This window comes from Chenopodium quinoa, unplaced genomic scaffold, assembly GCF_001683475.1.
Source record: "Chenopodium quinoa cultivar QQ74 unplaced genomic scaffold, ASM168347v1, whole genome shotgun sequence".
In the NCBI taxonomy this organism is placed as follows: Eukaryota; Viridiplantae; Streptophyta; class Magnoliopsida; order Caryophyllales; family Amaranthaceae; genus Chenopodium; species Chenopodium quinoa.
Window position 1 is genome coordinate 2,506,411 of NW_018742205.1, and position 16,377 is coordinate 2,522,787.

General features: G+C 37.9%; 5 protein-coding genes across 6 annotated transcripts; 2 read left to right on the forward strand and 3 right to left on the reverse strand.

Annotated features, from left to right (window-relative positions):
* Nucleotides 1–762, reverse strand: LOC110726494. Its single transcript, XM_021905975.1, has one exon. It carries the CDS (start codon nt 760–762, stop codon nt 1–3), a length of 762 nt encoding a protein of 253 aa, XP_021761667.1.
* A 102-nt stretch (nt 763–864) lies between these two features.
* Nucleotides 865–1,344, reverse strand: LOC110726505. The gene has a single exon (XM_021905985.1). It carries the CDS (start codon nt 1,342–1,344, stop codon nt 865–867), a length of 480 nt encoding a protein of 159 aa, XP_021761677.1.
* Nucleotides 1,345–2,018: 674 nt separating this feature from the next.
* On the reverse strand, nt 2,019–2,534 carry LOC110726515. Its single transcript, XM_021905994.1, has one exon. It carries the CDS (start codon nt 2,532–2,534, stop codon nt 2,019–2,021), a length of 516 nt encoding a protein of 171 aa, XP_021761686.1.
* A 4,549-nt stretch (nt 2,535–7,083) lies between these two features.
* Nucleotides 7,084–10,052, forward strand: LOC110728959 (probable protein phosphatase 2C 8). 2 transcript variants are annotated; one of them, XM_021908647.1, is made up of 3 exons: nt 7,084–7,803; nt 9,255–9,360; nt 9,529–10,052. In XM_021908647.1, exons 1-3 carry the CDS (start codon nt 7,162–7,164, stop codon nt 9,813–9,815), a joined length of 1,035 nt encoding a protein of 344 aa, XP_021764339.1. In that variant the 5' UTR covers nt 7,084–7,161; the 3' UTR covers nt 9,816–10,052. The 2 variants fall into 2 exon arrangements, with proteins under 2 accessions (XP_021764339.1, XP_021764330.1); XM_021908638.1 differs by having other exon boundaries at nt 7,085–7,803; nt 9,490–10,052.
* Nucleotides 10,053–12,487: 2,435 nt separating this feature from the next.
* LOC110726522 lies at nt 12,488–14,457 on the forward strand. The gene is made up of 2 exons (XM_021906007.1): nt 12,488–14,308; nt 14,437–14,457. The coding sequence occupies exons 1-2, from the start codon at nt 12,488–12,490 to the stop codon at nt 14,455–14,457; spliced, it is 1,842 nt and encodes a 613-aa protein (XP_021761699.1).
* The last annotated feature ends 1,920 nt before the right edge of the window (nt 14,458–16,377 follow it).

A 16,377-nucleotide genomic window follows, 5' to 3' on the forward strand; every position in this document is an offset into this window, starting at 1 on the left:
CTAATTAGTTGGCCCGTATTGTAACCAAATATGTTCAATTAAATCACTTTTCAGAGATAGATGAGTTTCTCTATCACAGAGGGAAGCTTTTCGTTGTAGAAATGAGTTAAAGTCAAAGTTGGTAGGTCGGCCTACGTTGAATTCAAACGGTGGCGTTGTAGACGTTGATGCTGGTGTTAATTCTTGTTGATCTTCTTCGTAGAAGCTTCTTAGAACTTCGGCTCGAATGTAGTTGTGGCGCTCATCTTCAACAATCATGTTGTGCATAATGATACATGCTTTCATTATGTCATGCAGTATGTCCTCATCGTACGCCAGTGACGGTTTTCGTATTATTGCAAATCGAGCTTGCAAAACACCGAAAGCTCTTTCAACGTGCTTCCGAGCAGCAGCCTGGTGGTCAGCGAACATTTTATCCTTCTGAAGTTGAGGGTGTGTGATACCCTGAATAAAAGTTGTCCACTTCGGATAAATGTCGTCGGCTAAGTAATAAGCCATGTTGTATTCATGGCCGTTAACTGTAAAATTTACCGGAGGAGCTCGACCATGCAGAACCTCATCGAACACTGGTGAACGGTACAACACATTAAGATCATTACAAGATCCGGGAATACCAAAGAAGGAATGCCAGATCCAGAAATCCTGATCCGCAACGGCTTCCAGTATTAGCGTTGCTTTCTTGTTTCTACCGACGTACTGCGCTTTCCAAGCCGTTGGACAGGTCTTCCATTCCCAATGCATGCAATCAATGCTGCCTATCATGCCTAAAAAACCACGCAGTTCATTTTGATGCAGTATTCGGGCCAAATCATCAGTTGTAGGGTTTCGCAGGTACTCGGTTCCGAACTGATCAATGACCCCGGCTCAAAAACGTTGAAGGGAAACTCGAGCGGTTGACTGACTGATTCGAACGTATTTATCCACGGCGTCTGCAGCCAAGCCGTAGGCTAACATTCTTATCGCGGCTGTACATTTTTGCAGAGGTGATAAGCCTAACCTTCCAGCTGCATCCCTACGCTGCTGGAAGTAAACATCACCTTCAACGACCTTGTTCATTATACGTAAAAACAAAGGTCGTTGCATTCGAAATCTTCTTCTAAATCGGTTGGTGTTGTACACAGGTTTATCGGAAAAATAATCATTAAACAGCCTGACATGTCCCATTTCCCTATATCTTCTATTCGTACCCCCTCTGGGTGTTTTTGTAGTGGGTTGGGATTGTGTTTGGGGCATGAGGAAAGTTGGGGGTTGGTATGTGAAGAGTTCATCAACGAGTTGATCATATTCTTCAGTATTTGAAGAAGATGAACTTGAACTTGAACTTGATGATGGTCTGGAATACATCTTGTATTAATAATGTAAGTTTCTGAATTGGTGTGGTTGTGGATATGTGCCATGCTTACTATATATAGCAAATATATCAAATGAATATGTGGTTACAAATCTGAATGACCACACCAACTGAAGGAATCAAATTTTCAGCCACGGAATAGGTATACTATGCTAGTTGACAATGACAAATCTTGAGTGCAATTATGTCGGTATCAATGACCAAAAAGTTAAAGCATTCTGACAGTGAATTCAGAAAAAAGTGACTACACAATGACAAAATTTGAATGCAATTATGTCGGTAACAATGACAATTGAAATCAACTTGTTAAACAACTTGTCATTCAATATTGGAAAATCAGAATACAAGTTTACATCTGACATTGAAATTAAACACACCACTAATACAAGTTAAAAATAAAATACTACATTGCGCATAATTAAAAACTTAACTAATACAAACACAGACCAACTACAATAGCATAATTGAAAACTTGAGTAATACAAGCGTAGACCTACTACAATAACATGGTTAAAAGCCTTGTAATTTACCCAGTAAAAAATTCTTGTACGCCTCTTCTTGAGGAGTGAGTGGCGTAGGCGAATTCTTCAGAGTTTGCAGCATATCAAACATGGTTCTCATCTTATGAATGTCAAGTTCCTCCCGTTTCCTCTGTTCCTTATCCTTTTCAATTTTGATCCTCTCTTCCTTCAGAATGGCCTCCCCTTTCGCGAATTGTAGCGAATTCCTTCATTCGTTCACCAAGGTCAGACGAACCATTTTCAGTAGCAACTGCTTTCCCTTTACGCTTGGCCTTTGCTTTCTTCACACCATCGGGTCGTCGTATTCCTCCAGATGAAAAACCATCCGTAGGGGTTTCATCCCCTACATCATCTCTCGACCTCTTCCCACTTCCAGCACTACCTTGCTCCTCAACATCACAAGCAGCTTTTCTTTCCTTCTTTGACAAGGACCATCTCAGCTTTGGCCTCCACTTTGGATCTTTATTAAGCATTTCAACTGCGTGAGGAAAACTGAAATTGTGACCTTTGGCCAGATGAAAAAGCTTCGATGCACTTTTTATACGGTCAGCTTCGTTGTTACCACTCCCTCCCTCCGGAAGTCTACCCGCTTCATCATAGCAAGATATCCACTGTAGTGTGTCTGCTGCCAACCTTCTCCAGTGCGACGACAGACTCTTCATAGGTCTTGGGGAAAGTATATGCGGCTTCTCCGCATGAGCCATTTGATATGCTGTGTGTACATTGCACCATAGGTCAGTTGCTTTCTGGTTCGTACCTTTAATAGCATCTCGCTAATCTGCAAGTACAACCCAATCAGAGCTTCATCTTTCGCAATAGACCAAACACAAGTCGCTCGTGTAGCAACCTGGTCGGATTGCATTCTGGGACCTTGTGAAAGATACTGCGGCGTCTCTGGTACGTTTTCCTCTTCACTGTCATCGAATTGGGTGTTGCTACCATGATCAGTTTCAGGTATACCTTCTTCATTATCATAGTGTTCTAGGGGAAATTCAGTGGGTGTCTGATGCTGTGGAGGTGGTTGCGAAGACTTATTTCCCATTCTTTGCAAGAACAATTGAAACTCGGGATTAGTTAGGAAATCATCACTAAAACCAGAAAATTGTTGACGGAAATTTGGGTTGTTCGGATCCATTAAAAGATTCTGCATCACAAAACAAAAAATAAATATGTTTAAAAAGATTAATTTAAACAACAAATTAAAATGATAACAAATCAAAAAATATAATCTAACACCACTTAATTTATTAAATATACAACATTCACGTTCAACAATATATAAACAAAACATATAATACATAATATAATGTAACGGAATTAACTACCTATACAAAAATAACATATAAATATAATTTAGCATAACAAATTACTTCACATATACAAAACAACCCAATTTCCAAAAAATTGGCAAATAAATTCAAATTAAATTAACTTCAAATTTATTAATGTATGAACAAAATATCAACAACTTTCTAAATACAATTATATATATAATTGCAAGTACATTACATGAACTACATTTTTTAATTTACAAAAAAATCACATATATACTAATTTTAATAAATAACTGAATTTTGCAAAAAAAAAAAAAAAAATCATATTTACCTGAAAATCGGTGAAATACAACAAAAATCTTCTTCTAAAATTTCGGAACATTTAGAAAAATAAAGAATATGGAGGATTTATGGTATTTCTGAAATTATACCAAAATGCATGTCTATTTATAGAGAATTAAATTTTATGACCGTTGGTAATTTTTTTTTTTTTTAATAAATATTTATTTTAGAATTTACATTACAAAAATTATAACCGTTGCCAACAGCTACATTTTTCTTATTGGCCAGCAGCCTGCACATGCCACGTGGCGAAATACTATTCGTCCGTGGACTGACGCGCGTTAGTCCACTAACTTATTTTTTTCCTTCAGAAAACGCATCCCAAAACGCGTCGTTTTGATGCGCCTTCTTCTTCGCTGCTTCCCTAAACGCGTCGTTTTAACTACTATCCACCGAAATTTTTTTAATTACACAGCTAATATGTGGGGCCCACCAGCTTTTAATTACGCGTCGTAATCCAAATTTCATTATCAGAATCTCATCCTAGTGATCAAAAACTCCGCTTTTAAAGAATTCAACAGATTTCATTATCATAAAATATCCTACGTATAATTATTTATGTTGGTGCAAAAATATCTTATAAAAAAAATCTTACGATTAAAATAATACGAAATACATCGTACAATATTACTTTTCAAAGGGCTAATTATGATAGTTATTCATATTGTTACCTAATTAATATGACCATCTAACTAACGTACGTAACTCAACTAACGGAAGACAACCCAATGCCGAAAGTCACTCGTGTCAGTTTATCCAATTTAACTTCTAAACTATTCACTTTAATTTTTTAATCTTTTGGTACTATTAAAACCGAATTCATGGACCAAATTACATTTTTCTTTGTTGATTTTGTTATACGTGGACAAGCTTTAATCAAAATTAGATTAAGAGGTAGCTTCTATTATAGAATTATATATATTATCGAATGATTCGTGTTATGAATGATTTGAATCTTAACAATACTTTCATTGTATTTAATTATTCTCTAAATAAAGTTACTCTGTATCAATTAGCATATAATGAATTAAATAAAAACGAAAGAAATAGGGTAACTTAATTAGCAATGTAGAAAAGGACATGAATAGTTGTTATTGAAAATAGTATTAAAGATTCCCTCACTAATACACTAAACACTTAACTCCGTTTCAATCTAATTCATCTCTCAATATCTTATATACTTAAGAGTCTAAGACGATAAATAATCTTTTATTCATTTTAAAAAGTAATGGGGCGTTATGGTTCTAGCCCGGCCATCATCCCTAAGGTCGCAATTGCATGCAAATAACAATGCAATGTGAGGATTTTAATCCTATGCATTGCATGCACGTATTTTTATGTCTTAATGACTACAGAGTATGGTGTAACCTACTTTTATTTAGAAAGAGCATCATGATGAATATAGATAACGATATCAATAGTTGCTATATAAGCTGCAAGTCATGTTAAAATTTTATTTTTCTAGAGTTTCAATCAAAAGATACTACAATGTGAAAGTATTCATAAATACGAGCAAAAATGTTGATGCAAAGTTCTTGTAAGTATATATTTTACTGATTTAAAATTTAATGACGTCTTAACTACACTAAGTCGCTAATTTAATATTTCCGTGGCCCATAATACACCAAAAATAGATTTACCTTCACCTCTCGGTACTCTAAAAATCCTACAAAATAGAGGAAAAAAGAAAGGTTGATCCACCAGCTCAACTAAAAGTATTTGTCTAATGTGTTTAGAAAATTCTTTGATTTGTCGAGTAAGAAATGTATCCTAGACATTACTTTTAAGAGAGTTACAAATTTACAATATTTCTGTTCGTACTTAACCTGTCAACATTTGACATTTGGAAAGTTAATTTGACTCTTAATTAGCATCTTGATTGATATTTTATTCTTGGAATAGTAAGCTTTGAGTTAGCTGGTAGCTGGCAATCGATCGATCATTTATTAATATTTAATCTTCTTTTTGGGTTGGTATTTCAAACTTATAAGCAAGTTAAATGAATTCTTAGTAACCGAAATTAGAGATTATAGCAAGCTTACATTTGGCATTTACACATTAAGTTCCTCAACCGTTTAGTACGCTTATTCAAACTTGCAAGATTTGACATTTCTTTTTTTTCTAAAACGCAAGATTTGACATTTCAATTGCATTCATTTGATTATTTTTTTATTTTTTATTTTTTTTACTTTTTGGTAAGAAGAGAGCTACAAAGGCGAATAATGAGAATCGATTTCAAGATTACCTGAAATCGGGAGAGAAGCTTTAACCAGGCCACTTGAGCAATCCCTCACTCTCATTTGATTTTTTTTTTTTTTGACACAACATTAATAATAAAATTACAAAAATCGTTTTGTCTGATGTGGTCCAATTGGCACATGGTATTTAATAAATAATAAAAATTTGCACCTTTGTTGCCAAATTAAATCTAGGTGCTTATTATGAAGTTATGAGGCAAGTACCATAATCTATACCTAGTCAAAATAATCACAAAAATAAGTGTCACATGTCTCCCTTCCTTTTTTACATCCCTTGAATCCATACCATTTACTAAACATTAATATGCTGTGCGTTGCATGGGCCAATTACACCAATTACTAAATTACACATATAGTCATATACGTGGAATATTCGAACATGTAACGTACCGCACATAAACCCGCATAATTACATTATATTGCCAAATGAAATGCAAAACACTATTCCATATAGAAGTCTTTAATTATGAGAATGATAAACACAACGTAAGCTTAATTAAGTATAGAAAGATTCTAATTATTTTTTTTTTGATTAAAAAAGATTCTCATTTATATATCAGAATAATTTTATTAGAGTAAAAGAAAATCTTTAAAATATCATTGAGTGTTCATACACTTCATAATTTAAAATTTTCTATAATTGTATTGAAACATTTAACAACGCAGAATGTTTGAAAGTGAGGATACCTCAAGTGGTTAGATATTTCTTCTCAATTTCAGAAAATCTTGTGATCGATTCTCACTCCTGCCCTTGTGCCTCTCTTAACACCAAAAAAAAAAATAATGTAGAATGTTTTAAAATTAAGTTTGGAAATATTTTCCAATAAGCTAAGTTAGGTCACTTTATATAATTGTATAGATAAGTTCCAATAAGTTAAATTCCAAAACAAGAATGTTTACAAGTGTATATGTCTTCTTTTGATAAAAATCCTTTGACTGAGTGATACTTTGGTAGAAAATTAAGGAAAAATTTAAAAAAAAAAACTGAATTTACTATAGAAGTAGTAGAAAAATTAAAAAAGAATTTGAAACGCAAGAAACATAAAAATTAAAACTCAACAGAGGTCAAGCAAAAGATACTAACGACTACCCAATCGCCACGTTTTCAACACACAAATCTAAACGGGTCCACACTTTGTAACCCCACTATCAAAACCGTCAGATTAACTCTCCACTTGTTTCCCTCTTCCATCTCAACCGTCCACGTCTTTCGTCAGCTAATCCAGCTGTTGGGGTTCACTTCCCCAGCAATGACCGCCGTATCGCCAAGCACGTGTCATCAACATCATTCTTAATCCAACGGCCCACATTTCATCTCACTTTTCTTATTTTCCTTTTTGTATATATAACCACCTATCTTTACATTTCACAATGGTTTATAATATTTTCCATTATTTTTTTATTTATAAAAAAAAATGACATTAAGAGAAATCTCGTTGCCGGAGGGAATCTCCTCTACGGCGGCGCATACTACTACGGTAGACCCGCAAAAAGCGAAGTCATCTCGGAGAAGAAGAGTGGAGATCCAACGGTTGAAATCGAGTTGCAGAGAATCACAAAACGGCGTCGTTGAGGATGGTGATGACACGTGCGGGGCACACGGGGGGGTGTCGGTGATGGGAAGAAGAAGAGAGATGGAAGATGCGTTAACAATGGAGAAAGAGTTAGTAGAACTAGAGTTAAGCAAAAAAAAGTACGATTATTTCGGAGTGTACGATGGTCACGGAGGAAGCCACGTGGCGGAAGCGTGTAGGGATAGGATGCATGCGATACTACTGGAAGAGATAATGAGATGGGACACGTGGAGGAAGAAGGGTGGGTGTGGAGGTGGTGACGTGGAGGGGGTTGATTGGGAGAAAGTGATGGGGAAGTGTTTTGAGAGGATGGATGAAGAAGTGGGTGGTGGTGGTGATGAGAAGGTGGAAGAGATGACGGTTGGATCGACTGTTGTTGTTGCTGTTGTTGGAAAAGATGAGATTGTTGTTGCTAATTGTGGTGATTCGAGAGCTGTTATTTGTCGCAATGGTGTTGCTGTTCCTTTGTCACTTGATCATAAGGTATTTCATTGTTGTTATTGTAAAATTTTTGAAATTTTATGTTGTTTATATGTCCGTTTGTCTTTGAATGTTCTTCCTGTTTGAATTTTTAAATGGTAAAGCTTGGACCTTGTTAGTCTTTGTATATTGAAATATGGTAAATTTACAATTAATAATGGAAAAAATTGGCAAAACTATGAAGAATTATTATTATTTTTTTATATTTTTTTGGTTTTTTAAGTCCGTGTTTGGATCCGATGATATAGAATGAAATATACTAGATAGAAAGAAGTTGGTAGGATGATGTTTTTGAGAGGAATTTTGTAGGTGTGATTAGAGTCTTTAGGTGAATCGTGACTCATAGGTGGTGAGAAAACCGAAGAGCTAACTTAGGATTAATATTTTTTTTGACACTGTAATTTACAGCTTGTTACGGGTACTAGGTAGAATAAATTATCCGAACTTATTTTTCCTGAATTTATATCAGCAAGTCGATTGGCTTGACCCCCCAGCCCTAGTGGGGCAGTGGTTGTCTAGACTCAGTTGGCATTAATCTGAGGTTGGGGAGTGTTTGCTACTAGGATCTGGAACAAAGGCTAAACTTTGCACTTTGAAGTGGTGTTTGTTGTCTATGAGATTTTGCCACTAGAAGACTAGAGATATGATTGGCTGGAATGGGAATGGGATCTTATTATTTGATTTCTTATTTATAAATTGCCAGCATAGTTTTAGGTACTAATGAAATCAGAAGAAGAATGTGCAAATCTTGGACATCTAATAATAGAGATTTATTGTATCCTTGATAAAAAATACTATATGCGGTTGTTTACGTGTGCTATTAGGATTCGGTTAGAGACTTAGAGTTGAGTATATTCACAACAAAATTACCTTATATCGCGGGTTTCTTTCTGATTTGCACTTAGCAAATTAGAAAATCGAAAGCGATGGAATTTGGATCTGCACTCCATAAAGAGTTGTAGCATTGGTAATCGATGAAATTTCCAGCTTTGATAATACAAATAAGGTTGCGTGTATTTGATCCCCTTGTTAGAACTTTTGTTGGTAATCGCAATTGACCCTGTGTAATCTCTATAGAATGTAGAAGCATGGCAAGTCCGAGATATGGGCATTTGTGATCACTATTCAAGATCAATCATATGATAAGGTCCCCCCTTTCCCCTCTTCTTCTATGGCCTCTATCTGAAAACTGAAAGTAAATGCGAAGAACAAAAAAGATTGTGTACAATCTAGTCTATTGTCTCATCCAATTTCGTACATTTAATGTCGAAGCACACGTATATGAAAAATCAGTTTGCATGTCTCTTTGTGTTGCATATATGTGGCTTAATAAGGCCCCCTGCTTTTATTTGTTTAGGTCAAATCATTGAATATCTGTCTCCAGTGTGTTGTTCGTTTCGTTTCTATCCTATAATTAAAGTATTAGGTGCTAATAACGTTCAATTTCTTCTTAGCCTGACAGACCCGACGAGCTAGCTAGAATTGAAGCTGCTGGTGGTCGCGTGATCAACTGGAATGGCCATCGAGTTCTAGGAGTTCTTGCAACTTCAAGATCAATAGGTATTATGTACATATACATCTTTCTCTACTAGTCCTTTATATTGTATGATGGATTTAAGCCTACGCTTATTTCATTGTCTTCAATCAGAAATTGAGGTTCTCACACTATTAGCTTTGTTTTGATTCCAGGAGACTGTTATCTAAAACCGTATGTGTCATCTATTCCAGAGGTAACAATCAGCAAAAGAACGGAAGCTGACGAATTTTTGATACTGGCAAGCGATGGTTTATGGGACGTTATCTCTAACGAAACTGCATGTCAAGTGGTAAGACGATGCCTTATGGGCAGGATTAAATCGCAAGAGTTCTTTAACCAGATTAGTAAAATAAGCAGTAATCGCGCAGAAGTTGCTGCTGTTTTACTAGCCGAATTAGCCATCGCTAAGGGCAGCAAGGATAACATAAGCGTAATAGTCGTAGATTTTAAAAAATGCAGTAGATTAACCTGTTCATAAGAGGGCTTGTTCAAGAGGGTAAAAAAAATGTGTCTTTCTGTTTAGTCAGCCCAGAAGGATTGACTTAATTTTTGACATTCTTTCTTCTTTATTTTCACATTTTGGTTGTTGCAACCTGTAAGAGGTTTTTTGTACAGCAAAAATTCTACCAAGAAAGAAAATTCCGACAGGTCGTATCGGAGAGATTATTACTAAATGCTAATTAAGCAGATTGTTAATATTAATATTTTTTACTAATACGTGTTCTTGATTCAATAATTGCTTCCCAAAATTAATTTCTAATGTAGTAGTTAATTGCAGAATCAAAGTTGAGCTAAGGTAGTTGAACAAATTTGATTTTCTTAAGGTTGTAAATAGTAATTTCAATTTGGTGTTTAATCAATGGGGATAGTTGGTGAGTTTTTAGAATGTGTATCATAAAAGTTACAAGTATAAACGTAATTGTGTATTTGATGATTTGATCCCTTTCTCTTGGGAAGGAGGAGAGAATTGTAGATCAATCTCACTGATTGTGATAAGTGTTAGGGTTAACATTGTCACATCATATTGAGGTAATTGCGATTACTGTTAAATCTAAGCCGATTAGCTTAAAACACCTTATATATATGTCGTACTATGATAAGGCAAAAGCTAACGAAACATTAATTACACTGATCGATGCGTGATTTTGGCATGCATTTCCAAATTAATACCACATTAGAAAGTATTTTTAATGCTTATCTAACGCCTCAGATGCGTAAGATCCTTATGGTAATTGTAATTACTACTATTAAGTCTAATTCATTTCGGCTGTCAAAATAGTGCATCTATCGTAGTAGTAAGACGTTAAATATTGTATGCTATATTATATGTATATATATATATAGCATATTCAATAGTCAATGATATAAAGTCTCAAATTTTTTGGTTTGAGTTGCTACGAGGAGCAGAAGTCCAATGCAAGATGAAAGAAGATAATGGAAATAGATCAAACAAAACTACGAGTACTATGGACTTAGACTTGGTGTAGAAACATTCTAACATCTTCTTAAAATCTACAAAGTTATTAATGGGGGCAATTTTCAGCAAATAAAATGTAACATTATACTAGTATAAGTAAATCAAGGCAAATTTAACAAATTTCACGAGATTGATTATATATTTCTTGGACTGTAAATAATCAAAACTCGTTGAAAGAGAGGAAACCCCACCTTGAAAGACAGGTTTTGCCCCCACCGTCCGGCGACTTTTCTCTGGTGTATAATGGCTGATGACATCGCGGATAGATGGGCACAGATGTCCATTAATGAAGAAGAATCGAACATTGTTGACATTAGCGAAGTTTCTTCGACGGAGCAGGAAGCAAGGGTTTCGTTGTTGTTAATCGGTAAACTATTAACGGACAGAGGTGTTAATTTCGAAGCTTTCAAGAGGACGATGATACAATCGTGGATGATGAAAGGGAAGGTTGTTATCCGTAGCCTCGGAATAAATTTATATGCCTTCCAATTTTTCCATTGGAGAGACAAGGAGAGAGTGATGACAGGCAGACCTTGGTGCTTTGAGCAAAATTTGCTACTCCTTAATTCAATCAGTGGAGATGAGCAACCCACAGAGGTGTCTCTTACACACTCTCCATTTTGGATTCGAATTGAGAATTTGCCCTTTAATTGTCGATCTGACGCACAGGTTAGAGCGATTGCTGCAAATTTAGGTGAGGTGTTGGAGGTTGAGGAGGAAATGCTGATGATGGGAAAGAGTCGAAGAGTGAAGGTGAATTTGGATGTGAGGAAACCACTACGGAGGTTCCAAAATATCAGGAACAAAGAAGGTAATGTGGTTCGTACAACACTTAAATATGAACGTTTACCTTTCTTCTGTTTCTTGTGCGGAATAATGGGGCATAGTGAGAGAGATTGCCTGAATGCTCAGGATGATTCAGCCGCTAATGGGCATGCCTGGGGAATATGGCTGAAGGCATCACCAATGAAGGGGAGGAAAGTAGAAGGGGATGAAATCAAAGAACTTAAACTAGCAAAAAAACTGGTTTTTGTTCCAAAAAATGATATAGGGAGATGTGCTGAATCTGAAAACTCAGTGGATGTTTCGGGGGAGAGAGTTCACAGGGGAGGTGGGGAAATGCATAAAACTTTGGTGGAGAAGGGTGAGCAGGGTGAGTGCGAGGGGAATAGTAGTGGAGGCCGCAGTGCAGGGGAGGGTATTGGGGGAACGGTTGGACTGTGTGGGAGTTCTCAAGAGGTGCATACACATATGAGGGATGCGTGTGTCGATGGGGAGGTTCAGAAGACTAAGGAGACTACTGGTATAGGTGGGGAGAGAGTAGAAGGAGAGGGTGAAGTAGTCCCAGCACCTATATTGTTTGAGAGGGGTACTGCAGAGGTAAGAAAGGAGGTAGTGAACAAGCTGAAAGGCACAATTAGGATGGGGAAGAAAACTCTTTCTGTACGTAAAGACAGAAAGGGGGGCATGGGTAGTGAGGGGGCTTGTAGTGAAGATAGGCCTGATCTTTGTCTGAAAAGAAAGCACGGGGATAATATGGAGATAGATGATGAGAACCGTGGTGAAATGGTGTTAAGCAGCAAAAAGTGTAGAGTGACTGTGGATGATAGTGCCTATAACAATTCTCTTCTTCAAGTAGCGGGGGAGGACATTAATCCACCCCGCGAACAGCCATGAAAATCATAAGCTGGAACTGTCGGGGAATTGGCAACCCCCGTACAGTTTCTGTTCTCAGGGACTTGTGCTGGAGAGAGTTGCCATATATAGTCTTTGTTATGGAGACTAAAATTGACTCGAGTAGACTAGAGGGTATTCGTAACAAATGTGGATTCACAGATGGTATTAGTGTTTGTAGTAATGGGCTGTCGGGTGGAATTGGTCTATGGTGGAGGGATGTTTCAGCTAGGCTGGTTTCGTTCTCTTCCAATCATATTGCTGTGGACATTGTAAATTGTAATAACGGCCCAATTTGGAGGGCAGTAGGTGTATATGGGTGGCCGGAGAAGGAAAACAAACATAAAACTTGGGCTTTAATGAAGAACCTACGGCAACATTGCAGCATTCCGATGGTTTTTTTTGGCGATTTTAATGAAGTTCTTATTGATACAGAGAAGGAAGGCGGTATTCCTAGGAGTGAGCGATGCATGGATAACTTTAGGGAAGTTTTGAATGTTATGGGTGTTAGAGATTTGGGTTTCAAAGGCTGTAAGTTCACATGGCAGCGTGGTCAATCTCTTTCAGCGCTTATCAGGGAGAGGTTAGATAGGTTCCTGGCATGCGATTGTTGGTGTGGTTTATTCCCGTATTACAATGTCAACAACCTCCCAATAAATGTCAAGCATTCTGATCATGCTCCAATTATTCTCAAGGCGGGATTGAGGGAGGAGAATAGAAGAAAAAAAAGGATATTCCGGTTTGAGGCACTTTGGCTCTCAAAATCGGAGTGCGAAAGTGTGGTCAAATCTGCCTGGAACAATAATGTGGCTGATCCTATTCATATGAGGATTGCTAATTGTGCGGAATCTCTCAGTCTGTGGGCTTCGAACACCTTTGGGGATATAAGGAAAAGAATTAAGAAGGCTGAGGAGAGGCTTCTAGCAACGCAGCAAGGTGTAATGGATGGTGTCAATTTGCATAGATGCTGGAGTATATCGCAGGAGCTTGATGAGCTTCTTATGTTGGAGGAATCCTACTGGCAAGCTCGGGCAAGGGCTAACGAATTACGAGATGGTGATAAGAACACTAGTTATTTCCATCATAAAGCTAATGCTCGGAGGAGAAAAAACAGTATTAAGGGGTTGGAAGATGGCGATGGTGTATGGAAGCAGGACAAAAAAGATATGCAAGACATTATTTTAGGCTATTTTTCCACCCTCTTTACATCTGATGGCAGTAGGGATATCGATGAGGCACTTGCTGGAGTTTCGAATGTTATTACAGATGAAATGAATCAGAAGTTGTGTGCCGAGCCTACAGGGGAGGAGATTCACCGAGCCCTCTTTGAAATGCACCCTAATAAGGCTCCCGGAATTGATGGTATGCACGCTCTCTTTTACCAAAAATTTTGGCATGTTGTTGGCATTGATATTATTAATTTTATTCTTGATTGGTGGTATTGTAATGTGGATATTTCGGATATTGGGAAAACTTGTATTGTCTTGATTCCGAAATGTCAAGAGCCCCGAAAGATTACAGAATATAGACCAATCAGTTTGTGTAATGTGCTATATAAAATAATCTCAAAAATGATGGCCAACCGTCTCAAGCCTTTTTTGAAATCAGCAATCTCCCAACAACAGAGTGCCTTTGTTCCGGGTAGACTTATAACGGATAATGCTCTTGTTGCTTTTGAGATTTTTCATTATATGAAGCGTAAGGGGGATGGGAAACATGGTACTATGGCCCTTAAATTGGACATGATGAAGGCGTATGACCGGGTTGAATGGGGTTTTTTAGAACACGTAATGCTGAAGTTTGGATTTTGTGCTTCCTGGGTGAGTAAAATCATGGGCTGCCTCCTTTCAAGTAAAATTAAATGGCGAGATTTTTGGGAATATTATTCCGGGCAGAGGCATCCGACAGGGTGATCCCATATCTCCATATTTTTTTTTACTGGTTGCAGATGTTTTTTCTCGACTCCTGATCAAAGCTGTTGATGAGAGGGTGATTCATGGGGTAAGGATTTGTCATGGTGCTCCTAGCATTTCCCATTTATTTTTTTGCCGACGACAGTATTCTATTTGCGAGGGCTACCATTGAAGAATGTCAGAAAATTTCGGAAATCCTCTGTATTTACGAGAATGCTTCAGGCCAAAAAATTAATTTAAGTAAGTCTGAAGTATCTTTTAGCAAGCATGTGCCTGAAAGTAGGAGAAGGGATATTTGTGACTTACTTGGTATCAATGTGGTTGTGTAACATGAGAAATATTTGGGTATGCCAACGCTTATTGGGAGATCGAAAAAAGTGATTTTTGCAAACATTAAAAGTAGGACCTGGAAGAAATTACAGGGGTGGAAGGAGAGGTTACTTTCGAAGGCAGGTAAGGAGGTTCTTATCAAGGCTGTTGCCCAAGCCATCCCAACCTATCTGATGAGTGTCTTCAAACTACCGGATGGTCTCGTGGATGAAATTCATGCCATTATGGCCAGATTTTGGTGGGGAAATGGAAGGGTTAATAAAATGCACTAGAAATCTTGGGACACTCTCTGTCTACCGAAAGCAAACGGGGGTATGGGTTTCCGGAACTTGAAGGTGTTTAACCAGGCCTTATTAGCAAAGCAGGGATGGCGTTTAATTCAAGAGAAAGAGTCCCTTCTTTATTCTGTGCTCAAAGCAAGATACTTTAAACATGCTGATTTTCTGGAGGCTAGTAGGGGATACGATCCTAGCTACACGTGGAGGAGTATCTGGGGAGCAAAGTCCTTGTTACTAGAAGGCTTGATTTGGAGAGTGGGAAATGGACAATGCATTAAAGTATGGAAGGATAAGTGGCTGTGGAAAGGGAGAGGAAGAGAGATTCCTACGCCTCCACCGAATGGGCTGTATGACCATGACTTAAAGGTGGCACAATTAATTGACTACCAGGCTGGACAATGGGATCAACAGGAAATGGAGCTACATTTTCAAGAGGATGATATTTCCTCTATCCTAACTTTACCCCTGCATTCACCTCTGGGTCCGGATGTTCCCATATGGGGTTTTAATAACTCTGGAATGTTTACGGTGAAAACGGCTTACTGGCTGGGTATGTCTGCCCCCATACCAGTAGCAACCAGCAGCAGAATGAAGTTTGGAAGCACATATGGTCTGTTAAGGGTCCCCTTAAGTTGCGTCACTTTCTTTGGAGGGCCTGTCACAATGCTTTAGCGGTAGGAAGTGAGTTGCATAGAAGGCATTTGAGAGAGAATGGGGTCTGCCAGAGATGCAATGAAGCGGAAGAAACAATCAGCCATGCGCTATTTCAATGTCGCTCGGTACAGGCTGTTTGGCAGAGAAGTCCATTTCATAGCTTAGTTGCCACAGTGAGGGATGAGCCCTTTTGTACCTTTTTCTCTCGTTGGGCTGTGGACTTGTCTAGGGAGAAGCTTTGTGTTATGTCTACTCTCATGTGGGCTTTGTGGATGAGCAGAAACAAAACAATACATGCAAATGAAGCCCACGATCCTCAAGCTCTTGCAGGCAGCATGGTAAGATATGTAGCAGACTATAACTCATATTCAACAAAGGTGTCTGGTGGGCCTAACTTTGGCAGCAACCTCACAGCAACAACATGGAAGAAACCTGCAGCAGGGACAATCAAAATTAATGTTGACGCTGCCTTATTTCAGAATGCAGAAGTTGGTGTTGGGGTAGTTGCCAGAAATTCTGAAGGCACGATTCTGTTCACAGCAGCAAAGAGAATGCAGGGCTGCTGGGATCCTGCTGTGATCGAGGCCGCAGCATTCTGTTATGGGGTGGAGCTCGCTAAACGCTTTGAGTATGCTGATATATGGATGGAAAGTGATGCTATAAACATTGTGCAGAAAATCAGGCAACAGCAACTTGGTCTCTCTTATGTGCACT

Bases quoted from the DNA above. Each gene is read 5' to 3' on its own strand.
- LOC110726505 (XM_021905985.1), bottom strand. From the start codon at position 1,344: ATGTATTCCAGACCATCATCAAGTTCAAGTTCAAGTTCATCTTCTTCA.
- LOC110728959 (XM_021908638.1), top strand. From the start codon at position 7,162: ATGACATTAAGAGAAATCTCGTTGCCGGAGGGAATCTCCTCTACGGCG. The intron at 7,804-9,254 runs GTATTTCATTGT...ATTTCTTCTTAG, and splicing joins CTTTGTCACTTGATCATAAG to CCTGACAGACCCGACGAGCT. The intron at 9,361-9,489 runs GTATTATGTACA...TTTTGATTCCAG, and splicing joins TGCAACTTCAAGATCAATAG to GAGACTGTTATCTAAAACCG.
- LOC110726494 (XM_021905975.1), bottom strand. From the start codon at position 762: ATGATAGGCAGCATTGATTGCATGCATTGGGAATGGAAGACCTGTCCA.
- LOC110726515 (XM_021905994.1), bottom strand. From the start codon at position 2,534: ATGAAGAGTCTGTCGTCGCACTGGAGAAGGTTGGCAGCAGACACACTA.
- LOC110726522 (XM_021906007.1), top strand. From the start codon at position 12,488: ATGAAAATCATAAGCTGGAACTGTCGGGGAATTGGCAACCCCCGTACA. The intron at 14,309-14,436 runs GTGAGTAAAATC...TACTGGTTGCAG, and splicing joins TTGGATTTTGTGCTTCCTGG to ATGTTTTTTCTCGACTCCTG.